General features: G+C 44.3%; 1 protein-coding gene across 1 annotated transcript in view; it reads right to left on the bottom strand.

Annotated features, from left to right (window-relative positions):
- LOC115102076 (plexin-D1-like) overlaps positions 1 to 26,962 on the bottom strand; it is a 127,305-nt gene that overhangs the window by 78,164 nt on the left and 22,179 nt on the right. The window contains exons 8-12 of the mRNA XM_029621637.2: positions 19,201 to 19,300; positions 17,316 to 17,414; positions 15,299 to 15,391; positions 15,041 to 15,134; positions 2,207 to 2,364 (exon numbers count right to left, since the gene is read on the bottom strand). Of these exons, the coding sequence (XP_029477497.1) occupies positions 2,207 to 2,364; positions 15,041 to 15,134; positions 15,299 to 15,391; positions 17,316 to 17,414; positions 19,201 to 19,300 (544 nt within the window). The remainder of the gene's footprint in view (positions 1 to 2,206; positions 2,365 to 15,040; positions 15,135 to 15,298; positions 15,392 to 17,315; positions 17,415 to 19,200; positions 19,301 to 26,962) is intronic.

Raw genomic sequence — 26,962 nt, 5'->3', positions numbered from 1 at the left:
CCAGATTTGCCAGTTCTTGCTGTGAGATGTTACCCCACTCTTCCACCAAGGCACCTGCAAATTCCAGGACATTTCTGGGGGAATGGTCGTAGCCCTCACTCTCCGATCCAACAGGTCCCAGACGTGCTCAATGGGATTGAGATCCGGGCTCTTCGCTGGCCATGGTAGAACACTAGCATTCCTGTCTTGCAGGAGGGTCATGCTGGAGGGTCATGTCAGGATGTGCCTGCAGGAAGGGTACCACATGAGGGGGGAGGATGTCTTCCCTGTAACGCACAGCGTTGAGATTGCCTGCAATGATAACAAGCTCAGTCCAATGATGCTGTGACACACCGCCCCAGACCATGATGGACCCTCCACCTCCAAATCTATCCTGCTCCAGAGTACAAGCCTCAGTGTAATGCTCATTCCTTCGACGATAAACGTGAATCCGACCATCACCCTCGGTGAGACAAAACTACGACTCGTCAGTGAAGAGCACTTTTTGCCAGTCCTGTTTGCTCCAGCGACGGTGGGTTTGTGCCCAAAGGTGACATTGTTGCCGGTGAAGTCTGGTGATGACCTGCCTTACAAGCCCTCAGTCCAGCCTCTCTCAGCCTATTGCGGACAGGCTGAGCACTGATATAGTGATTGTGCGTTCCTGGAGTAACTCGGGAAGTTGTTGTTGCCATCCTGTACCTGTCCCGCAGGTGTGATGTTCGGATGTACCGATCCTGTGCATGTGTTGTTACGCCTGATTTGTTTCACACTTTTTTGGTTACTACATGATTCCATATGTGTTATTTCATCGTTTTGATGTCTTCACTATTATTCTACAATGTAGAAAACAAAAATAAAGAAAAACCATTGAATGAGTAGGTGTGTCCAAACTTTTGACTGGTACTGTATATCCAAAAAAATTCCGACCATATATGTCTTGCAGGAGAGGGTCATGCTGGAGGGTAAGAGCACTTGTTGCCAAAAACACACCGCCCAGTGGGACCCCTCCACCTCCAAATCTATCCTGCTCCAGAGTACAAGCTCAGTATGGGGATTGGAAATGATGCAGGCAATTACATTGTTGGAAGCTGCAATCTATCTGCAATATTAAAGCGGATCTACCCCATAAAAAACGTCAACTGGTCTATATGTTGTGGCTCTAAACCCTTGCTGGCCTTTGAATGAAGGTGTACCCATTGTGTAAGATGCTATAGATTAGTTGAGTGTTAGTGTGTATGTGTGTGTGTGTGTGTGTGTGTGTGTGTGTGTGTGTGTGTGTGTGTGTGTGTGTGTGTGTGTGTGTGCGCATGTGTGTGTGTCAGACTTCTTTGTTCCCCTGCTTGGCCAGGCCAGGCAGGTTTTATCTACAGGAAGTGTTTAGGCCAACTGAGCCTCATGTGAGCCGTACTTCCTGTCTGCAGCACAGATAAAGGCAGCATTCAGCAGCGTTCAGAGTGGGTCTGATTGCAACTCTAAACACTCTTTAATGCCTGGCAGTTCAAACATAGGGACATAACCACAAATATTCAGAAGCCTTGATAGAAAGGAGCACAGTCACTCAGATGAATCCAACTGAAGAGTTGAACCCATGTGTTCAGCTGACTGGGGTTAATGACCACTAGGTGCTGACCACAGTGAGATCTGCATCCAAATAAACACATTCATTTCCGTGACCAATGTGGTTGTAGTGTGATCACATCGGTAATGTATATTGCTCTATTCTATTTCTGTGGGTGACTGTGTACCGAGCTCAATACCGACATGGTATGCACAGAACTCCACACACACAAACGCACACACACACATACGCACGCACACGCACTTGCCCAGACAGACAGACAGGGTTAGACAGTGGCTAAGTGTTCCCATGCCCTATGTCATCCCTCCAGATCAGTTGTTTTGTTCCTCCATAAGAGCCAGTGCCTAAGTGCTGTGACTGTGCTGTGGTGTCATTCAGTCAGGGAGTTGTACAGTAAAGAGTGATGTTTTAGACTGACTTGGTTTAATGAAGCTCTGTAATAACACTTCCCCTTCCAAAATAAGCCCCAATCACAATACAGAGGAAAGGCAGAGCCATGTGACACACCACCACTTCCTGTTCTAAATTAGGCCCTAGGTCAACAATGACGGGATGGAGAATTGCATGAATGAGTATGTACAGTACAGTTAGACGTGTCCAGTCTTATGGATCTTGTGGATGGGTCATTGTGTGTGTGTGTATTCCTACCTTGGTGATCTCGGGGTCAGGACACTGACTACTCATATACTGGCAGTCATCCCTAGTTCTACAGATGTTGTCACACCAGCCACACAGATGACCCTGGTCCTCACGTCCCCAACACTGGGAACAATCCCCACTGCCGACCCCACAGTTGTACACCTCCACTGAGAGAGAGAGGGAGAGGGAGGGGACAAAGGGGAGGGCTTTATTAACACAATACATTTTGCTAGTACACATAGGCTATTTGAAAGGGCTCCATTACATCACTGCACGGGCTGCGTATATCATACTGAACCTATGAAACAGAGAGGGAAGACATAACAGAAACCCAGGGAAACAGAGAGGGAAGACAACAGAAACCCAGAGAAACAGAGAGGGAAGACAACAGAAACCCAGAGAAACAGAGAGGGAAGACAACAGAAACCCAGGGAAACAGAGAGGGAAGACATAACAGAAACCTAGAGAAACAGAGAGGGAAGACATTACAGAAACCCAGAGAAACAGAGAGGGAAGACAACAGAAACCCAGAGAAACAGAGAGGGAAGACAACAGAAACCCAGGGAAACAGAGAGGGAAGACATAACAGAAACCTAGAGAAACAGAGAGGGAAGACATAACAGAAACCCAGGGAAACAGAGAGGGAAGACATAACAGAAGCCCAGAGAAACAGAGAGGGAAGACATAACAGAAGCCCAGAGAAACAGAGAGGGAAGACATAACAAAAACCTAGAGAAACAGAGAGGCAAGACAACAGAAACCCAGAGAAACAGAGAGGCAAGACATAACAGAAACCTAGAGAAACAGAGAGGGAAGACATAACAGAAGCCCTGGGAAACAGAGAGGGAAGACATAACAGAAACCCAGAGAAACAGAGAGAGAAGACAACAGAAACCCAGAGAAACAGAGAGGGAAGGCATAACTGAAACCCAGGGAAACAGAGAGGGAAGACATAACATAAAACTAGAGAAACAGAGAGGGAAGACAACAGAAACCCAGAGAAACAGAGAGGGAAGACATAACAGAAACCCAGAGAAACAGAGAGGGAAGACATAACAGAAACCCAGAGAAACAGAGAGGGAAGACATAACAGAAACCCAGAGAAACAGAGAGGGAAGACATAACAGAAACCCAGAGAAACAGAGAGGGAAGACATAACAGAAGCCCTGGGAAACAGAGAGGGAAGACATAACAGAAACCCAGGGAAACAGAGAGGGAAGACATAACAGAAGCCCAGAGAAACAGAGAGGGAAGACATAACAGAAACCCAGTGAAACAGAGAGGGAAGACATAACAGAAGCCCAGAGAAACAGAGAGGGAAGGCATAACAGAAACCCAGGGAAACAGAGAGGGAAGACATAACATAAGCCCTGGGAAACAGAGAGGGAAGACATAACAGAAACCCAGGGAAACAGAGAGGGAAGACATAACAGAAGCCCAGAGAAACAGAGAGGGAAGACATAACAGAAACCCAGAGAAACAGAGAGGGAAGACATAACAGAAACCCAGGGAAACAGAGAGGGAAGACATAACAGAAACCCAGGGAAACAGAGAGGGAAGACATAACAGAAACCCAGAGAAACAGAGAGGGAAGACATAACAGAAACCCAGGGAAACAGAGAGGGAAGACATAACAGAAACCCAGGGAAACAGAGAGGGAAGACATAACAGAAGCCCAGAGAAACAGGGAGGGAAGACATAACAGAAGCCCTGGGAAACAGAGAGGGAAGACATAACATAAAACTAGAGAAACAGAGAGGGAAGGCATAACAGAAACCCAGAGAAACAGAGAGGGAAGACATAACAAAAACCCAGAGAAACAGGGAGGGAAGACATAACAGAAGCCCTGGGAAACAGAAAGGGAAGACATAACAGAAACCCAGGGAAACAGAGAGGGAAGACATAACAGAAGCCCAGAGAAACAGAGAGGGAAGACATAACAGAAACCCAGAGAAACAGAGAGGGAAGACATAACAGAAACCCAGAGAAACAGAGAGGGAAGACATAACAGAAACCCAGGGAAACAGAGAGGGAAGACATAACAGAAACCCAGGGAAACAGAGAGGGAAGACATAACAGAAGCCCAGAGAAACAGAGAGGGAAGACATAACAGAAGCCCAGAGAAACAGAGAGGGAAGACATAACAGAAACCCAGAGAAACAGAGAGGGAAGAAATAACAGAAACCCAGAGAAACAGAGAGGGAAGACATAACAGAAACCCAGGGAAACAGAGAGGGAAGACATAACAGAAACCCAGGGAAACAGAGAGGGAAGACATAACAGAAGCCCAGAGAAACAGAGAGGGAAGACATAACAGAAACCCAGAGAAACAGAGAGGGAAGACAACAGAAACCCAGAGAAACAGAGAGGGAAGACATAACAAAAACCCAGAGAAACAGAGAGGGAAGACATAACAGAAGCCCAGAGAAACAGAGAGGGAAGACATAACAGAAACCCAGAGAAACAGAGAGGGAAGACAACAGAAACCCAGAGAAACAGAGAGGGAAGACATAACAAAAACCCAGAGAAACAGAGAGGGAAGACATAACAGAAGCCCTGGGAAACAGAGAGGGAAGACATAATAGAAACCCAGGGAAACAGAGAGGGAAGACATAACATAAGCCCTGGGAAACAGAGAGGGAAGACATAACAGAAACCCAGGGAAACAGAGAGGGAAGACATAACAGAAGCCCAGAGAAACAGAGAGGGAAGACATAACAGAAACCCAGAGAAACAGAGAGGGAAGACATAACAGAAACCCAGAGAAACAGAGAGGGAAGACATAACAGAAACACAGGGAAACAGAGAGGGAAGACATAACAGAAGCCCAGAGAAACAGAGAGATAAGGCATAACAGAAACCCAGGGAAACAGAGAGGGAAGACATAACAGAAACCCAGAGAAACAGAGAGGGAAGACATAACAGAAGCCCTGGGAAACAGAGAGGGAAGACATAACAGAAACCCAGGGAAAGAGAGAGGGAAGAAATAACAGAAGCCCTGGGAAACAGAGAGGGAAGACATAACAGAAACCCAGAGAAACAGAGAGGGAAGACATAACATAAACCTAGAGAAACAGAGAGGGAAGACATAACAGAAGCCCAGAGAAACAGAGAGGGAAGGCATAACAGAAACCCAGGGAAACAGAGAGGGAAGACATAACAGAAACCCAGGGAAACAGGGAGGGAAGACATAACAGAAACCCTGGGAAACAGAGAGGGAAGACATAACAGAAACCCAGGGAAACAGAGAGGGAAGACATAACAGAAGCCCAGAGAAACAGAGAGGGAAGACATAACAGAAGCCCAGAGAAACAGAGAGGGAAGACATAACAGAAGCCCAGAGAAACAGAGAGGGAAGACATAACATAAAACTAGAGAAACAGATAGGGAAGACAACAGAAACCCAGAGAAACAGAGAGGGAAGACATAACAGAAGCCCAGAGAAACAGAGAGGGAAGACATAATAGAAACCCAGAGAAACAGAGAGGGAAGACATAACAGAAACCCAGAGAAACAGAGAGGGAAGACATAACAGAAGCCCAGAGAAACAGAGAGGGAAGACATAACAGAAGCCCAGAGAAACAGATAGGGAAGACATAACATAAAACTAGAGAAACAGAGAGGGAAGACAACAAAACCCAGAGAAACAGAGAGGGAAGACATAACATAAAACTAGAGAAACAGATAGGGAAGACAACAGAAACCCAGAGAAACAGAGAGGGAAGACATAACATAAAACTAGAGAAACAGAGAGGGAAGACAACAGAAACCCAGAGAAACAGAGAGGGAAGACAACATAAACCCAGAGAAACAGAGAGGGAAGACATAACAGAAGCCCAGAGAAACAGAGAGGGAAGACATAACAGAAACCCAGAGAAACAGAGAGGGAAGAAATAACATAAACTAGAGAAACAGAGAGGGAAGACATACCAGAAGCCCAGAGAAACAGGGAGGGAAGACATAACATAAAACTAGAGAAACAGAGAGGGAAGACATAACAGAAACCCAGAGAAACAGAGAGGGAAGACAACAGAAACCCAGAGAAACAGAGAGGGAAGACATAACAGAAACCCAGGGAAACAGAGAGGGAAGACATAACAGAAACTCAGAGAAACAGAGAGGGAAGACATAACAGAAGCTCAGAGAAACAGAGAGGGAAGACAACAGAAACCCAGGGAAACAGAGAGGGAAGACAACAGAAACCCAGAGAAACAGAGAGGGAAGACATAACAGAAACCCAGAGAAACAGAGAGGGAAGACATAACATAAACCTAGAGAAACAGATAGCGAAGACATAACAGAAACCCAGAGAAACAGAGAGGGAAGACATAACAGAAGCCCAGAGAAACAGAGAGGGAAGACATACCAGAAGCCCAGAGAAACAGAGAGGGAAGACATAACAGAAGCCCAGAGAAATAGAGAGGGAAGACATAATAGAAACCCAGAGAAACAGAGAGGGAAGACATAACAGAAACCCAGAGAAACAGAGAGGGAAGACATAACAGAAGCCCAGAGAAACAGAGAGGGAAGACATAACAGAAACCCAGAGAAACAGAGAGGGAAGACATAACATAAAACTAGAGAAACAGAGAGGGAAGACAACAAAAACCCAGAGAAACAGAGAGGGAAGACATAACATAAAACTAGAGAAACAGATAGGGAAGACAACAGAAACCCAGAGAAACAGAGAGGGAAGACATAACAGAAGCCCAGAGAAACAGAGAGGGAAGACATAACAGAAGCCCAGAGAAACAGAGAGGGAAGACATAACAGAAACCCAGAGAAACAGAGAGGGAAGACAACAGAAACCCAGAGAAACAGAGAGGGAAGACATAACAAAAACCCAGAGAAACAGAGAGGGAAGACATAACAGAAGCCCTGGGAAACAGAGAGGGAAGACATAATAGAAACCCAGGGAAACAGAGAGGGAAGACATAACATAAGCCCTGGGAAACAGAGAGGGAAGACATAACAGAAACCCAGGGAAACAGAGAGGGAAGACATAACAGAAGCCCAGAGAAACAGAGAGGGAAGACATAACAGAAACCCAGAGAAACAGAGAGGGAAGACATAACAGAAACCCAGAGAAACAGAGAGGGAAGACATAACAGAAACACAGGGAAACAGAGAGGGAAGACATAACAGAAGCCCAGAGAAACAGAGAGATAAGGCATAACAGAAACCCAGGGAAACAGAGAGGGAAGACATAACAGAAACCCAGAGAAACAGAGAGGGAAGACATAACAGAAGCCCTGGGAAACAGAGAGGGAAGACATAACAGAAACCCAGGGAAAGAGAGAGGGAAGAAATAACAGAAGCCCTGGGAAACAGAGAGGGAAGACATAACAGAAACCCAGAGAAACAGAGAGGGAAGACATAACATAAACCTAGAGAAACAGAGAGGGAAGACATAACAGAAGCCCAGAGAAACAGAGAGGGAAGGCATAACAGAAACCCAGGGAAACAGAGAGGGAAGACATAACAGAAACCCAGGGAAACAGGGAGGGAAGACATAACAGAAACCCTGGGAAACAGAGAGGGAAGACATAACAGAAACCCAGGGAAACAGAGAGGGAAGACATAACAGAAGCCCAGAGAAACAGAGAGGGAAGACATAACAGAAGCCCAGAGAAACAGAGAGGGAAGACATAACAGAAGCCCAGAGAAACAGAGAGGGAAGACATAACATAAAACTAGAGAAACAGATAGGGAAGACAACAGAAACCCAGAGAAACAGAGAGGGAAGACATAACAGAAGCCCAGAGAAACAGAGAGGGAAGACATAATAGAAACCCAGAGAAACAGAGAGGGAAGACATAACAGAAACCCAGAGAAACAGAGAGGGAAGACATAACAGAAGCCCAGAGAAACAGAGAGGGAAGACATAACAGAAGCCCAGAGAAACAGATAGGGAAGACATAACATAAAACTAGAGAAACAGAGAGGGAAGACAACAAAAACCCAGAGAAACAGAGAGGGAAGACATAACATAAAACTAGAGAAACAGATAGGGAAGACAACAGAAACCCAGAGAAACAGAGAGGGAAGACATAACATAAAACTAGAGAAACAGAGAGGGAAGACAACAGAAACCCAGAGAAACAGAGAGGGAAGACAACATAAACCCAGAGAAACAGAGAGGGAAGACATAACAGAAGCCCAGAGAAACAGAGAGGGAAGACATAACAGAAACCCAGAGAAACAGAGAGGGAAGAAATAACATAAACTAGAGAAACAGAGAGGGAAGACATACCAGAAGCCCAGAGAAACAGGGAGGGAAGACATAACATAAAACTAGAGAAACAGAGAGGGAAGACATAACAGAAACCCAGAGAAACAGAGAGGGAAGACAACAGAAACCCAGAGAAACAGAGAGGGAAGACATAACAGAAACCCAGGGAAACAGAGAGGGAAGACATAACAGAAACTCAGAGAAACAGAGAGGGAAGACATAACAGAAGCTCAGAGAAACAGAGAGGGAAGACAACAGAAACCCAGGGAAACAGAGAGGGAAGACAACAGAAACCCAGAGAAACAGAGAGGGAAGACATAACAGAAACCCAGAGAAACAGAGAGGGAAGACATAACATAAACCTAGAGAAACAGATAGCGAAGACATAACAGAAACCCAGAGAAACAGAGAGGGAAGACATAACAGAAGCCCAGAGAAACAGAGAGGGAAGACATACCAGAAGCCCAGAGAAACAGAGAGGGAAGACATAACAGAAGCCCAGAGAAATAGAGAGGGAAGACATAATAGAAACCCAGAGAAACAGAGAGGGAAGACATAACAGAAACCCAGAGAAACAGAGAGGGAAGACATAACAGAAGCCCAGAGAAACAGAGAGGGAAGACATAACAGAAACCCAGAGAAACAGAGAGGGAAGACATAACATAAAACTAGAGAAACAGAGAGGGAAGACAACAAAAACCCAGAGAAACAGAGAGGGAAGACATGACATAAAACTAGAGAAACAGATAGGGAAGACAACAGAAACCCAGAGAAACAGAGAGGGAAGACATAACAGAAGCCCAGAGAAACAGAGAGGGAAGACATAATAGAAACCCAGAGAAACAGAGAGGGAAGACATAACAGAAACCCAGAGAAACAGAGAGGGAAGACATAACAGAAGCCCAGAGAAACAGAGAGGGAAGACATAACAGAAGCCCAGAGAAACAGATAGGGAAGACATAACATAAAACTAGAGAAACAGAGAGGGAAGACAACAAAAACCCAGAGAAACAGAGAGGGAAGACATAACATAAAACTAGAGAAACAGATAGGGAAGACAACAGAAACCCAGAGAAACAGAGAGGGAAGACATAACAGAAGCCCAGAGAAACAGAGAGGGAAGACATAACAGAAACCCAGAGAAACAGAGAGGGAAGACATAACAGAAGCCCAGAGAAACAGAGAGGGAAGTCATAACAGAAGCCCAGGGAAACAGAGAGGGAAGACATAATAGAAACCCAGAGAAACAGAGAGGGAAGACATAACAGAAACCCAGAGAAACAGAGAGGGAAGACATAACAGAAGCCCAGAGAAACAGAGAGGGAAGACATAACAGAAACCCAGAGAAACAGAGAGGGAAGACATAACATAAAACTAGAGAAACAGAGAGGGAAGACAACAAAAACCCAGAGAAACAGAGAGGGAAGACATAACATAAAACTAGAGAAACAGATAGGGAAGACAACAGAAACCAAGAGAAACAGAGAGGGAAGACATAACAGAAGCCCAGAGAAACAGAGAGGGAAGACATAATAGAAACCCAGAGAAACAGAGAGGGAAGACATAACAGAAACCCAGAGAAACAGAGAGGGAAGACATAACAGAAGCCCAGAGAAACAGAGAGGGAAGACATAACAGAAGCCCAGAGAAACAGATAGGGAAGACATAACAGAAGCCCAGAGAAACAGAGAGGGAAGACATAACAGAAGCCCAGAGAAACAGATAGGGAAGACATAACATAAAACTAGAGAAACAGAGAGGGAAGACAACAAAAACCCAGAGAAACAGAGAGGGAAGACATAACATAAAACTAGAGAAACAGATAGGGAAGACAACAGAAACCCAGAGAAACAGAGAGGGAAGACATAACAGAAGCCCAGAGAAACAGAGAGGGAAGACATAATAGAAACCCAGAGAAACAGAGAGGGAAGACATAACAGAAACCCAGAGAAACAGAGAGGGAAGACATAACAGAAGCCCAGAGAAACAGAGAGGGAAGACATAACAGAAGCCCAGAGAAACAGATAGGGAAGACATAACATAAAACTAGAGAAACAGAGAGGGAAGACAACAAAAACCCAGAGAAACAGAGAGGGAAGACATAACATAAAACTAGAGAAACAGATAGGGAAGACAACAGAAACCCAGAGAAACAGAGAGGGAAGACATAACATAAAACTAGAGAAACAGAGAGGGAAGACAACAGAAACCCAGAGAAACAGAGAGGGAAGACAACGTAAACCCAGAGAAACAGAGAGGGAAGACATAACATAAAACTAGAGAAACAGATAGGGAAGACAACAGAAACCAAGAGAAACAGAGAGGGAAGACATAACAGAAGCCCAGAGAAACAGAGAGGGAAGACATAATAGAAACCCAGAGAAACAGAGAGGGAAGACATAACAGAAACCCAGAGAAACAGAGAGGGAAGACATAACAGAAGCCCAGAGAAACAGAGAGGGAAGACATAACAGAAGCCCAGAGAAACAGATAGGGAAGACATAACAGAAGCCCAGAGAAACAGAGAGGGAAGACATAACAGAAGCCCAGAGAAACAGATAGGGAAGACATAACATAAAACTAGAGAAACAGAGAGGGAAGACAACAAAACCCAGAGAAACAGAGAGGGAAGACATAACATAAAACTAGAGAAACAGATAGGGAAGACAACAGAAACCCAGAGAAACAGAGAGGGAAGACATAACAGAAGCCCAGAGAAACAGAGAGGGAAGACATAATAGAAACCCAGAGAAACAGAGAGGGAAGACATAACAGAAACCCAGAGAAACAGAGAGGGAAGACATAACAGAAGCCCAGAGAAACAGAGAGGGAAGACATAACAGAAACCCAGAGAAACAGAGAGGGAAGACATAACATAAAACTAGAGAAACAGAGAGGGAAGACAACAAAAACCCAGAGAAACAGAGAGGGAAGACATAACATAAAACTAGAGAAACAGATAGGGAAGACAACAGAAACCCAGAGAAACAGAGAGGGAAGACATAACATAAAACTAGAGAAACAGAGAGGGAAGACAACATAAACCCAGAGAAACAGAGAGGGAAGACAACATAAACCCAGAGAAACAGAGAGGGAAGACATAACAGAAGCCCAGAGAAACAGAGAGGGAAGACATAACAGAAACCCAGAGAAACAGAGAGGGAAGAAATAACATAAACTAGAGAAACAGAGAGGAAGACATACCAGAAGCCCAGAGAAACAGGGAGGGAAGACATAACATAAAACTAGAGAAACAGAGAGGGAAGACATAACAGAAACCCAGAGAAACAGAGAGGGAAGACAACAGAAACCCAGAGAAACAGAGAGGGAAGACATAACAGAAACCCAGGGAAACAGAGAGGGAAGACATAACAGAAACTCAGAGAAACAGAGAGGGAAGACATAACAGAAGCTCAGAGAAACAGAGAGGGAAGACAACAGAAACCCAGGGAAACAGAGAGGGAAGACAACAGAAACCCAGAGAAACAGAGAGGGAAGACATAACAGAAACCCAGAGAAACAGAGAGGGAAGACATAACATAAACCTAGAGAAACAGATAGCGAAGACATAACAGAAACCCAGAGAAACAGAGAGGGAAGACATAACAGAAGCCCAGAGAAACAGAGAGGGAAGACATACCAGAAGCCCAGAGAAACAGAGAGGGAAGACATAACAGAAGCCCAGAGAAACAGAGAGGGAAGACATAATAGAAACCCAGAGAAACAGAGAGGGAAGACATAACAGAAACCCAGAGAAACAGAGAGGGAAGACATAACAGAAGCCCAGAGAAACAGAGAGGGAAGACATAACAGAAACCCAGAGAAACAGAGAGGGAAGACATAACATAAAACTAGAGAAACAGAGAGGGAAGACAACAAAAACCCAGAGAAACAGAGAGGGAAGACATAACATAAAACTAGAGAAACAGAGAGGGAAGACAACAAAAACCCAGAGAAACAGAGAGGGAAGACATAACATAAAACTAGAGAAACAGATAGGGAAGACAACAGAAACCCAGAGAAACAGAGAGGGAAGACATAACAGAAGCCCAGAGAAACAGAGAGGGAAGACATAATAGAAACCCAGGGAAACAGAGAGGGAAGACATAACAGAAGCCCAGAGAAACAGAGAGGGAAGACATAACAGAAGCCCAGAGAAACAGAGAGGGAAGACATAACAGAAGCCCAGAGAAACAGATAGGGAAGACATAACATAAATCTAGAGAAACAGAGAGGGAAGACAACAAAAACCCAGAGAAACAGAGAGGGAAGACATAACATAAAACTAGAGAAACAGATAGGGAAGACAACAGAAACCCAGAGAAACAGAGAGGGAAGACATAACATAAAACTAGAGAAACAGAGAGGGAAGACAACAGAAACCCAGAGAAACAGAGAGGGAAGACAACATAAACCCAGAGAAACAGAGAGGGAAGACATAACAGAAGCCCAGAGAAACAGAGAGGGAAGACATAACAGAAACCCAGAGAAACAGAGAGGGAAGAAATAACATAAACTAGAGAAACAGAGAGGGAAGACATACCAGAAGCCCAGAGAAACAGGGAGGGAAGACATAACATAAAACTAGAGAAACAGAGAGGGAAGACATAACATAAACCCAGAGAAACAGAGAGGGAAGACAACAGAAACCCAGAGAAACAGAGAGGGAAGACATAACAGAAACCCAGGGAAACAGAGAGGGAAGACATAACAGAAACCCTGGGAAATAGAGAGGGAAGACATAACAGAAACCCAGGGAAACAGAGAGGGAAGACATTACAGAAACCCAGGGAAACAGAGAGGGAAGACATAACAGTAGCCCAGAGAAACAGAGAGGGAAGGCATAACAGAAACCCAGGGAAACAGAGAGGGAAGACATAATAGAAACCCAGAGAAACAGAGAGGGAAGACATAACAGAAACCCAGAGAAACAGAGAGGGAAGACATAACAGAAGCCCAGAGAAACAGAGAGGGAAGACATAACAGAAACCCAGAGAAACAGAGAGGGAAGACATAACAGAAGCCCAGAGAAACAGAGAGGGAAGACATAACAGAAGCCCAGAGAAACAGATAGGGAAGACATAACATAAAACTAGAGAAACAGATAGGGAAGACAACAGAAACCCAGAGAAACAGAGAGGGAAGACATAACAGAAGCCCAGAGAAACAGAGAGGGAAGACATAATAGAAACCCAGAGAAACAGAGAGGGAAGACATAACAGAAACCCAGAGAAACAGAGAGGGAAGACATAACAGAAACCCAGGGAAACAGAGAGGGAAGACATAACAGAAACCCTGGGAAATAGAGAGGGAAGACATAACAGAAACCCAGGGAAACAGAGAGGGAAGACATTACAGAAACCCAGGGAAACAGAGAGGGAAGACATAACAGTAGCCCAGAGAAACAGAGAGGGAAGGCATAACAGAAACCCAGGGAAACAGAGAGGGAAGACAACAGAAACCCAGAGAAACAGAGAGGGAAGACAACATAAACCCAGAGAAACAGATAGGGAAGACATAACAGAAGCCCAGAGAAACAGATAGGGAAGAAATAACATAAAACTAGAGAAACAGAGAGGGAAGACATAACAGAAACCCAGAGAAACAGAGAGGGAAGACAACAGAAGCCCAGAGAAACAGATAGGGAAGACATAACAGAAACCCAGAGAAACAGAGAGGGAAGAAATAACATAAACTAGAGAAACAGAGAGGGAAGACATAACAGAAGCCCAGAGAAACAGGGAGGGAAGACATAACAGAAACCCAGAGAAACAGAGAGGGAAGACATAACATAAACCTAGAGAAACAGAGAGGGAAGACATAACAGAAGCCCAGAGAAACAGAGAGGGAAGACATAACAGAAACCCAGGGAAACAGGGAGGGAAGACATAACAGAAACCCTGGGAAACAGATAGGGAAGACATAACAGAAACCCAGAGAAACAGAGAGGGAAGACATAACATAAAACTAGAGAAACAGAGAGGGAAGACATAACAGAAACCCAGAGAAACAGAGAGGGAAGACATAACAGAAGCCCAGAGAAACAGAGAGGGAAGACATAATAGAAACCCAGAGAAACAGAGAGGGAAGACATAACAGAAACCCAGAGAAACAGAGAGGGAAGACAACAGAAACCCAGAGAAACAGAGAGGGAAGACATAACATAAAACTAGAGAAACAGAGAGGGAAGACAACATAAACCCAGAGAAACAGATAGGGAAGACATAACAGAAGCCCAGAGAAACAGAGAGGGAAGACATAACAGAAACCCAGGGAAACAGAGAGGGAAGACAACAGAAACCCAGAGAAACAGAGAGGGAAGACATAACAGAAGCCCAGAGAAACAGATGTGCATGTGCATGTTCCAGCACCTCCCACAGAGAAACCATTTGTGCTTGATGACTGAGCAGTGAGTATGGTATGAAGCATTAGTCCTGTAGTAAAGTATGCAGTTCTTCTGGCTGTAGGTCAGTTCTTCTGCTCTCAGGGCTCACATGGCAAATACATGGCCTGTTAACATTGAGAATCTGGGAGTAGGCTTGTGGTGTTGTGTGTGTGTGTGTGTGTGTGTGTGTGTGTGCGTGTGTGTGTGTGCGCGTGTATATTCTTACCATTCATGGGTTTAGGGCTGTCAATGTATTTGTCCAGGTGTCCCTTTCTCCGCAGGCTGAGCTGAAACACCTGACTCCTCTCCACTGTGGTCAGCTACATGGACAGAAACAAGCTCGCTGATTGGCCATTTCACCATACACAACCAGTAAGCATGGCTTTGATTGGCCATACACTAAACATCTTATTTCTGACTGGCACCTTCACCAAGATTGTGTTGAGTGACACATGCTCCTAGGAAGGTGATTGGTTGTACTCACCATCACTCCACTGCACTTGACCTCTGAGACACTGTTCAGCCATCGAGCCTCGTACCGCTGCTCACTCCCAAAGTCACACTCAAGCTCCTCCTGCTACAGAACAAAACAAACCGAACAGTCCTCATGACAATAAAACCTTCATTTATAAACCAATCAGAAGGCTGCCGCAGTCTGACATCACCCAGGAAAGCAGGGGTTTGTGGAAACACATTTTGGTATAGATATTTTGCCTTTAGAAATGTTGCTAGGTCTTTATTTTCCCCATCCTAGCTTGATTGACAGTCTGTTTCTGCTTCAGCCGACTGCTTTGCAATTGGATGGATCCATGCCAAACATTGGCAAGACAACATTGGCTAGACAACATTGGCAAGAAAGCTACAGCAGCAACAGCCTGGCACCAAGGTTACTCCATGTTTTCACATAGTTAGTCATGTTTGTATTGGAGATTGGAGATGTCTCTTTGTTCAGAGGATGTGCTTGTTCTAGTTCCATTATCAGCATAGTGGCTGTTCCATCTAGTTGAGCTAGATACCCATTAGTCGAGCAGGGTTGATCTTCCTGGGTTCGTTCTATACATGTACGAACACTATGTAGGGAATAGGGTGTCAACTGAGACATAATAACAGGGACCTGGCTGGGAGAGAACTGTGTCCCCCTGAACAACTCTGGTAACCATTGACAACCCTGGGAGGGGAAGAATGCAAAACATCTAAATAGAAGAGGATAATTGTCCCTGCCAGGCAGAAATTCAGAATCATGTATAATTAATATTCATCATATTCATCAACATCTGGATGGTAAAGTGTGTGTGTGTGTGTGTGTGTGTGTGTGCGTGTGCGTGTGACTCTCTATCACAATATAAATCCAATGGGAGAGTGTGTGAAAGGGCACAGGGTTATAGTTACGACTGACCAGACCTGGCAACTAGTCAGGGATGGAATGTCACATGCTAACAGACAGAGTCAGACCCTCATCACAGATACAATATCAGCTTCTGGCTCACATTCAATATGTTGAGGTTAGGATTAGGGTTATACAGACTGATCTGAAATCAGTGTCTGAAGGTACAAAATGTACAAAAGTAGAAAGATAGGGTGAATAGTACTAAAGATTGCTATATGTTCTTTGAATGTCTCCATATGTCTGTAAATGACTGTATACATACATAAGACATCTGTCTCTAACTGAATGATCGGCTATGAAAAGTCAACTGACATTTACTCCTGAGGTGCTGACCTGTTGTACCCTCTACAACCACTGTGATTATATTAAATGACCCTGCTGGTCATCTATGAACGTTTGAACATCTTGGCCATGTTCTGTTATAATCTCCACCCAGCACAGCCAGAAGAGGACTAGGCACCCCTCGGAGCCTGGTTCCTCTCTAGGTTTCTTCCTAGGTTCCTGTCCTAGGTTCCTTTTTCCTAGCCAGCGTGCTTCTACATCTGCATTGCTTGCTGTTTGGGGTTTTAGACTGGGTTTCTGTACAGCACTTTGTGACATCGGCTGATGTAAAAAGGGCTTTATAAATACATTTGATTGATTGATTGAACCTGGTGGGAACAGAGCTATGAGGTGAGAACCTGGTGGGAACAGTCAGCTACGAGGTGAGAACCTGGTGGGAACAGTCAGCTACGAGGTGAGAACCTGGTGGGAACAGAGCTATGAGGTGAGAACCTGGTGGGAACAGTCAGCTACGAGGTGAGAACCTGGTGGGAACAGTCAGCTACGAGGTGAGAACCTGGTGGGAACAGAGCTATGAGGTGAGAACCTGGTGGGAACAGTCAGCTACGAGGTGAGAACCTGGTGGGAACAGACAGCTACGAGGTATCATTTTGGTTCTAACCTCTCCCACACAGTCACTGCAGCTGTCTCAGCTCACTCCCAAAGAGCAACCATTTAGGGATTGATGACTATGATTCCCACCAATCTCCCTCTAAGACCAAGAGTTACTTTAGTCCTATCCGGCTGTACCACATTTAGGATAATATCTAACAAGGGTAAGGGTATACTGTACCTGCTCCACGTTGCTTAGCGACAGGGTAAAGTCTTGGGTTATCCCTGAGGGTGATGGTGGAACATCCTTGGCCACAAGGCTTGGACAGGAAGCAGAATTCTGGAGGACAGGAGGTGACACAAACACTTACGGGTTAAAGAAAACAACGTAAAACACCTGTCCTGTTTATGTGGCTGAGAGGAGGAGGAGGAAACAAGAGGGTGAAGTTCTGCTCTGCTCAGAGGGAAACAACAACATCCTAAAGTGGAGGAGCAGTGTGACACACCAGATGGCAAAGATGGCGGAATGATGGCAGGATGGGGCTCCAAGCAGAAGACCTGAACTCAGATTTTATTTCTGACCATCTTTACAGAACCTCATATCGGACTTTTACTTCGATTAAGATAGGACTTTTTTTCCGATTAAGATAGGAATATTATTTTGATGAAGATATGACTTTTATTTTTCAGTCAGGACATTTATTGTCATGGTATGGCCCGACTAATTCACTCTGACTCACCTAACCACACTCCTCCAGTTGAGTACATCAGTCTCTCTGGACCCAATCAGACCCTCTCCTTTCAGAAACAGCTGCCTGTGAGTGGGGCTCCTAATAGTGGCAGAGGGACTTAGCTGTGTGTTAACACTCTTGGCTCTAACACCAAAGGCAGTAGAAGACTGGGGTGGCTGGCTGTACCACAGCGGTGATGCTGTCAGGGCATAGGTATGCTCTGAGGAGGTGAGGAGTGTCTAGGGGGGCTGTGATAGCTATAATGAACTTAACGAGCTTGTCTTGCCGTAACATTACAATACTTAAAGGGATACGGGTTCTCATCACAATTAAAGCTTGTCAGATGTTTTTCTCTAGAGGTCTGAAAAAAAGAGGTTTAATATTGAGCTCAGTATTCAATGACAGATTTTGACCATTTTGAAAACATCATTACTAACATTCATTTTCTGATAAAAGCACACTCGGGCACAGTACACACTAACTGGACACCATGGCAACCGTATACAGCATTGTACATAAGACAGGAAAAACTGTGAAACAGTGAACCCATTCTTCAACACACTGGCTCCAGTGGGCCTATCAAAAGCCACCACGATGAAGAACTGGGAGAGAGAGTTTTGGAAAGGTCAGAGAGGCTTTAACATGGCCCATTATCTCGTTGGGAGTCTGTTAACCATGTCTCCCGAGGTTTTATGGGCTGTTTTAAAAATGGCTGACAACAGTAAGATAGCTTTGACCTGGTATGACCACATGACTTGTCGGGCTGTTACAAGGCCAAATGAGAATGGACTGAGATCATCATAGGAGCTTGTGATTGGTTGCCACTGATCTAGGGTTTAGTTGAAGTCATCCCCTCTAATGTTTACATCTAGTTTTGGACATATAAATGAATGATATGTAGCCATTGATTCTTGAAGAATATAACTTAGAAATGCCTCATGAGCTTAGTTCAACTGTTGTACCCCATCAGAACCCAAAATATAAGCTTGTTTAACCTCAATGTTTGTAAACAAAGTATTTCCATTGAACCTTTATTTGACTAGGCAAGTCAGTTAAGAACAAATTCTTACTTACAATGACGGCCTACCCCGGCCAAACCCGATATGCAAACAAACACTGTATCAACACATGATTAAAACTATAATGTTGACATCATGGATGGTCAGACTTGTATCCACAGCTTTGTTTATGCATTTGAGAGTGGTTACATTTCTTCAGTCCCACAGTTCATCGTTTTACTTAAACAATGGCGGGATGCCGTTTTGTTATTGTTTCAACTGCGGATTGCCCCTTTAAGGTCAGGACTAGTGAGGAACTGATCCATGCTTATTATTGCTACTTCTAATCTAGCCAGTATGTCTAATTGGAGTTGTTTAACACAGAGGGGTAACTCACCTCTAGCAGGCTGGGTTTGGAGTCGTCTTTAGTGGAGAGGCAAGAGTGGCTGTTTTGGTCCCAGTAACATCTCCACCTGGTGCTTAGACAGCTGATACACCTGAAACACAGGACAACACACATAGATAACAATTAGACCATCTGACACGGGCCAAACACACACAGATGAGACCTGGAGCCTGTAGTAAACACTCAAACAAACCCAGTGGACAAATCAGTGGACGAAGCAACATGCAAGGTCGAACATGGTTACACTGGCACAGAGAGAAGATACTAAACAGAGAGCTCCACTATTCATTAGGACCTACGTAGTCAGGAGGGAGCTCTATGTGTGTGTGTGCGTGCGTGCATGTGTACGTGATTGCGCGTGTGTGTATGTGTGTACTGTGTGTGTGTGTTTTTGCGTGTTTGTGTGTGTGTCTTCCCAGATAGCAGCCTAAATTGGAACACCTCCACTGTGTGTGTCTCTATTGCCTGTGGGTGGAAGACAGATGTTCCAACACCTGGAGTGACAGCCCCTCCAGTGATTCCCTGTCTGTCTCCATACAACCATACAACCATGGGAGAAGGGGTGCAGCTTGCCGATTAAGATTGGAGAGATGGAGGGGTTTGCAGGAACGTGGAGTGGTGTGTCTGTGTTAGACTTGGGCGGTATATAGTGTATACCGGGATATTTGGAAATAGCCACGTGATGTTTTTTTAATACCGTCAATACCGTTGAAACTATTTCTTTTGAGTTTTTTCTACATCTGAATATTTGTAGCTACTTTTTTGCAAAAACCTTAAATCAATTTGTGCAATATGTTAGGAGATAAAGAAGATTGCGTTCTTAATTTCACCTGTCACATCATTTTTCATTGTTTACAAGCACCCAACGACGAGAGACCGGAGCCTTGTGAATCACTCACTGTTGTGCAGCACAAGCCAGGGGATTTAGTTACAGTATGGAATTCAAAACTAAATGTTTGCCAGCTAGATATCTTATAACTATTATGTTAACTGTCTAAAATGTGCTAAATGCTCTGCAGTTGTGCATTTGGTTTGCTAATTTAGTAGTTAGTTAGCTATCTAGCTAAGTGGTTAGCTTCTTCCAAAATCAAGCTTCTCTTGGTAGCAGCAGAGAATCCCCTCCTGGATCAAGAGCCTTGCTGTCTAATATTTGTTTTGTGTGTGCAGAAAACTGTGAGTAGCATTTTTGATTTACTTGTATAACTTTATGAGCTGGGATTTCAGACCTGCAAATAGTTTAGGTCAGAGACTGTATAAAGTGTTTGCAATGTGCTTGTTAGCATTTAGTTAGCATTCTCTGTGGAATTTTACATGTACTTGCTATCATTTATAACCTTAAGATTACAGAGGCTCAGGGGGGTTTGAATATAGCACCTCTTGTGTTCAGAGCAGGTATTACCAAATATCCTGGTATGACAATCTGGATGCGGCCCAAGTCTTGTGAGTTTTCTGGTGGGGTGGGGGTGATTAGAAGCAGACAACCCACTCCAGGGACTCTTATTTATTTATTTATTTTTCACTAAATGTCTCACTCACAAACACACAGAAACACACACAACACACCCACACACAAACACACTTTCTAGCTTCTTGTCCTTTCTTGCTTGTCCTTTAGAACCATCCTGAACCCCCCCACCCCTGACCCTCACACACGGAATGAACATACCACACACACTGAACACACAGGTGAGCTTTTACTCTCAGGGCCTCTCAGTGAGCACTGTGGTTAAACACACACTCTCAATCATGTCTCTGTTAAGGAGAACGCGAGAATAGACGTTATTAAATGGGGAAGGGGGCAGAGGGAGGACTGAGAGACACAGTGAGAAGGAGGGAGACAAAGGGTGAAAAAAAGGGGGAAAGTGTGTGAGAGAGTGAAAAGATAGAAAGTGGGGAGTGTGTAAAGAGAGAGAGAGAGAGAGAGAGAGAGAGAGAGATGTTTGGTCTGAGAGGAATGCTCCCCGTCTAATTGTCCATTAGCGCCTCACCTAGAAACCACATCGACCCGGCTGTGAAAGAGCACTCTCAACACACACATACACACACACACCATTCTGAATACAAACACACACAGTACCATTTCAAAACAGATGCAAGACCCACAGAACCAGGATTCAGTCCAAACGCAGTTTGAAATAAGCCCGTATCCGGTTACAGTGTTATGGTGAAATTCTAGTGGACACAGAGAGCCTCTCTCAGTCTTTCTGGAGTTATTAAGAGAGAGAGCAACTTTTATTTATTTTATTTAACCTTTATTTAACTAGGCAAATCAGTTAAGAACTAATTCTTATTTACAATGATGGCCTACCCCAGCCAAACCCTCCCCTAACCCGGACGACGCTGGGTCAACTGTGCGCCACCCTATGGGACTCCCGATCACAGCCGGTTGTGATAGAGCCCAGGATCGAACTCGGGTCTGTAGTGACGCCTTTAGCACTGCGATTTCAGTGCCTTAGACCGCTGTACCACTCAGGATCCCACAGCTTGAAGTGATTAAATGTGGATAGAGTCTAATCTAATCTGCAGTCTTCATTTAGCAGCCCTGTGCTCTTCATGTGAGAATGGCACTTAGGGCATTATCACCTTCAGCAATACTTCACACTATCAGACCCCACTGTGGACCTCAGAGGCATAAAAGAACACACACACATATTCACCTACTTATATACACATGTATACACACACACGCACACACACACACAAGTCCATTTTCACACCACTAAACCAATTTGACAAGTGAGCCAAATGAACAAACCCTAAGTTAGCCTCTGAATGCATACACATACACAGTCATTTATAGGTAAACACATACTGTATATTATACTCAAGTCTACTTTCACACCTCCAAAGCGACATGATAAGTGTGCAAGAGGGACACATCCAAATAGTTAACAGATCTGATCAGCATTTACACACATACACGAACACATGCACACACACACAAACACACTGATCCAGAGATCTGCTCATGAGATAAGGCAGATCCCGAAACATGGTCAAATACGCAAATAGGAAACCAGCTGGCTGTCCTACAGAACAGAGAAGCCTCTCTCTCTCATTTCAATTCAAAGGGCTTTATTGGCATGGGAAACATATGTTTACATTGCCAAAGTAAGTGAAATAGATAATAAACAAATGTGAAATCAATAATAAAAAAATAACAGTAAACATTACATTCACAAAAGTTTCATAGGAAAAAATACATTTAAAATGTCATATTATGGCTATAGTGCATTCGGAATGTATTCAGACCCCTTGACATTATTCCACATTTTGTTACGTTACGGCCTTATTCTAAAATCTACACGCAATAACTCATAACGACAAAGCAAAACCAGGTTTTTAGAAAACGGAAATATTCCATTTACATACGTATTCAAATCACTTACTCAGTACTTTATTGAAGCACATTTGGCAGGGATCACAGCCTTGAGTCTTCTTGGGTGTGATGCTACAAGCTTGGCACACCTGTATTTGGGGAGTTTCTTCCATTCTTCTCTGCAGATCCCTTCAATCTCTGTCAGGTTGGATGGGGAGCGTCGCTGCACAGCTATTTTCAGGTGTCTCCAGAGATGTTCAATCGGGTTTAAGTCCGGGCTCTGGCTGGGCCACTCAAGGACATTCAGAGACTTGATCCGAATCCTGCGTTGTCTTGGCTGTGTGCTTAGGGTCATTGTCCTGTTGGAAGGTAAAACCTTCGCCTCAGTCTGAGGTCCTGAGCGCTCTGGAGTAGGTTTTCATTAAGGATCTCTGCTCTGTTCATTTTTCCCTTGATCCTGACCAGTCTCCCAGCCCCTGCCGCTGATAAACATCCCCACAGCATGACGCTGCCACCACTGTGCTTCACCGTAGAGATGGTGCCAGGTTTCCTCCAGACGTGATGCTTGGCATTCAGGCCAAAGACTTCAATCTTGGTTTCATCAAAACAGAGAATCTTATTTCTCATAGTCTGAGAGTCCTTAGGTGCCTCTTGGCAAACTCCTAGCAGGCTGTCATGTTCCTTTTACTGAGGAGTGGCTTACATCTGGCCACTCTACCATAAAGGCCTGATTGGTGGAGTGCTTCTCTGAGCTCTGTTAGAGTGACTATCGGATTCTTGGTCACCTCCCTGACCTAGGCCCTTTATTTTTTATTTTTTTATTTTACCTTTATTTAACTAGGCAAGTCAGTTAAGAACAAATTCTTATTTTCAATGACAGCCTAGGAACAGTGGGTTAACTGCCTGTTCAGGGGCAGAACGACAGATTTGTACCTTGTCAGCTCGGGGGTTTGAACTTGCAACCTTCCGGTTACTAGTCCACTAGGGTACCTTGCCGCCCTTTTCCCCCGATTGCTCAGTTTGGCCAGGAAGCCAGCTCTAGGAAGTGTCTTGGTGGTTCCAAACTTCTTCCATTTAATAATGAGGGAGGCCACTGTGTTCTTGGGGACGTTCAATGCTGCAGAAATGTTTTGGTACCCTTCCCCAGATCTGTGCCAGGACACAATCCTGTCTCGGAGCTCTACGGACGATTCCTTCCACCTCATGGATTGGTTTATGCTCTGACATACACTGTCAACTGTGGGACCTTATATAGACAGGTGTGTGCCTTTCCAAATCATGTCCAATCAATTTAATTTGCCACATGTGGACTGCAACCAAGTTGTAGAAACATCTCAAGGAGGATCAATGGAAACAGGATGCACCTGAGCTCAAATTCAAGTCTCATAGCAAAGGGTCTGAATACTTATAAGTTATTTCTGTTTTATTTTTTTAATACATTTGCAAAAATTTCAATAAACCTCTTTTCGCTTTGTCATTATGGGGTATTGTGTGTATATTGATGAGGAGTTTTATTTTTATTTAATCCATTTTAAAATAAGGTTGTAATGTAACAAAATGTGGAAAAAGTCAAAGGGTCTGAATGCTTTCGGAATGCACTCCATGTACAGTGTTGTAACGATGTGAAAATTGTTAAAGTAGAAAAGGGAATATAAATAAATGTAAATTTGGGATGTATTTACAGTGGTGTTTGTTCTTCACTGGTTGCCCTTTTCTTGTGGCAGCAGGTCTTGCTGCTGTGATGGCAGACTGTGGTATTTCACCCAATCGATATGGGAGTTGTTCAAAATTGGATTTCTTTTGTGAATTCTTTGAGGGTCTGTGTAATCTGAGGGAAATATGTGTCTTTAATATGGTCATACATTTGGCAGGAGGTTAGGAAGTGTAGCTCAGTTTCCCCCTCATTTTGCCTCTGTGGTCAGCAGTCACGCTGGCTACGGACATACAGACCATACAGGCCACAGCCTCCACATGAAAAAACATCAACAGAACCAACCAAAGCTCCTACTTACAACTTCCTTACTTTTGCTTCCACAGTATATTAATTTCACATTCCACATAAAGCTTCGACCAGGCTGAATTTAAACTATGCTAATAGACATAGAATAACATTTAACCAACATCACCCTCACTGAGTACAGAGGGTAAACTATTCAATTCAATAAACTATATTTAATCCCAATAAACAAATGTTGCTAGGCAACATACAACATGAGCGATACTTTACAGCCAACCAACAACATATAGTACAACACAAATATAAACAGCACAGCTCCCCACAGTGACACCGATACTGGTTTCTATAGCTCTGCCGCACATTCTGATTGTTGCTTTATGTGCGATGAGAATGCCATTGAGGCCTCCCGGGTGGCGCAGTGGTTAAGGGCGCTGTTCACGCCCAGGCTCTGTCGTAACCGGCCGTGACCGGGAGGTCCGTGGGGCGACGCACAATTGGCCTAGCGTCGTCCGGGTTAGGGAGGGCTTGGTCGGTAGGGATGTCCTTGTCTCATCGCGCCCCAGCGACTCCTGTGGCGGGCCGGGCGCAGTGCGCGCTAACCAAGGTTGCCAGGTGCACGGTGTACCCTCTGACACATTGGTGCGCCTGGCTTCCGGGTTGGATGCGAGCTGTGTTAAGAAGCAGGTTGTGTATCGGAGGACGCATGACTTTCTAACTTTGTCTCTCCCGAGCCCGTACGGGAGTTGTAGCGATGAGACAAGATAGTAGCTACTACAACAATTGGATACCACGAAATTGGGGAGAAAAAGGGGTAAAATTAAAAAATATATATATATAAAAAAAAGAGAATTCCATTGAGACTATAGATGACATTTGGCCGACATTTGAGTGATGCTAGGGACTTGGCAGAGAACTCTGCTCAAGGACAGGGCTGTTTGAGTGCCTCAAATCTCACACTTATGATCCAGCTATTTCAAATCAAATTGTATTTGTCACATGGGCCGAATACAAAAGTTTTAGACTTTACTGTGCTATGCTTACTTACAAATTATACCTCTAAACCTTTTATATGTAGGTAGGGGAAAAGTGAGACTTTTTGACCTGTTTAAAGGTCTTGCTCACAGGTCTTGGCTACAGCGAGCGTGATCACACAGTTGTCCAGAACAGCTGGTGCTTTCATGCATGCTTCTTGCCTCGAAGTGAGCATAGAAGGTATTTAGCCCATCTGGTAGGCTCACGTCACTGGGCAGCTCGCGGCTGGGTTTCCCTTTGTAGCACGTAATAGTTTACAAGTCCTGCCACATCCAATACTTTTTGTATTGACACTTTGCCTGTTTTTTGATGGTTCGTCTGAGGGCATTGCGGGATTTATTGTCGGATTGATGTCCCGCTCCTTGAAAACGGCAGCTCTAACCTGTAATCCACGGCTTATGGTTGGGATAGGTACGTACAGTCCCTGTGGGACGAAGTCATTCATGCACTTATTGATGAAGCAGGTGACTGAGTTGGTATACTCCTCAATGCCTTATTTGATGAATCCCGGAACATATTCCAGTCTGTGCTAGCAAAACAGTCCTGTAGCATAGCATCCGTGCCATCTGACCACTTCCATATTGAGTGAGTCACTGGTATTTCTTGCTTTAGTTTTTGCTTGTAAGCAGGAATCAGGAGGATATAATTATGGTCAGAGTTTCCAAATGGAGGGCAAGGGATAGCTTTGTATGTGTCTCTGTGTGTGGAGTAAAGATGGTCTAGAGTTTTTTTCCCTCTTGTTGTATATGTGATATGCTGGTAGAAATGAGGTAAAACAGATTTAAGTTTGCCTGCATTAAAGTCCCTGGCTACTAGGAGCACCGCTTCTGGATGAGCATTTTCTTGTTTGCTTATGGCCTTATACAGCTCACTGAGTGCAGTCTTAGTGCCAGCGTCGGTTTGTGGTGGTAAATTTATGGCTATGAAAAATATAGATGAAAACTCTCTTGGTAGATAGCGTGGTTTACAGCATATCATGAGGTACCTCTACAGTACCTCAGGCGGGCAATAGCTTGAGACTATCTTAATATTAGACATTGCGCACCAGCTGTTATTGACAAACAGACACACACCACCACTCCTCGTCTTACCGGACGTAGATGTTCTGTCCTGCCGATGCACGGAAAACCTAGCCAACTGTATATTATCTGTGTCGCCATTCATCCACAACTCGATGAAGCATAAGATATTACAGTTTTTATTGTCCCGTTGGTAGGATAGTCTTGAACGGAGCTCATCCAGTTTATTCCACAGTGATTGCACGTTGGCTAATAGAATGGATGGTAGAGGCGGGTTACCCACTCGCCAATGAATTCTCACAAGGCACCCTGTATTTCCTTCTTTTCTTCATGCAAGTGACGGGGCTTTGGACCTTGTGTGTGTGTGTGTTCATTGTAACTGGGTTTAACTTAGGAAGGTTTGGTAAGTGTTAGTGGATAACACAG

Source organism: Oncorhynchus nerka, linkage group LG20 (genome assembly GCF_034236695.1).
Source record: "Oncorhynchus nerka isolate Pitt River linkage group LG20, Oner_Uvic_2.0, whole genome shotgun sequence".
Lineage (NCBI taxonomy): Eukaryota > Metazoa > Chordata > Actinopteri > Salmoniformes > Salmonidae > Oncorhynchus > Oncorhynchus nerka.
This window is presented reverse-complemented; position numbering and strand designations above follow the sequence as displayed.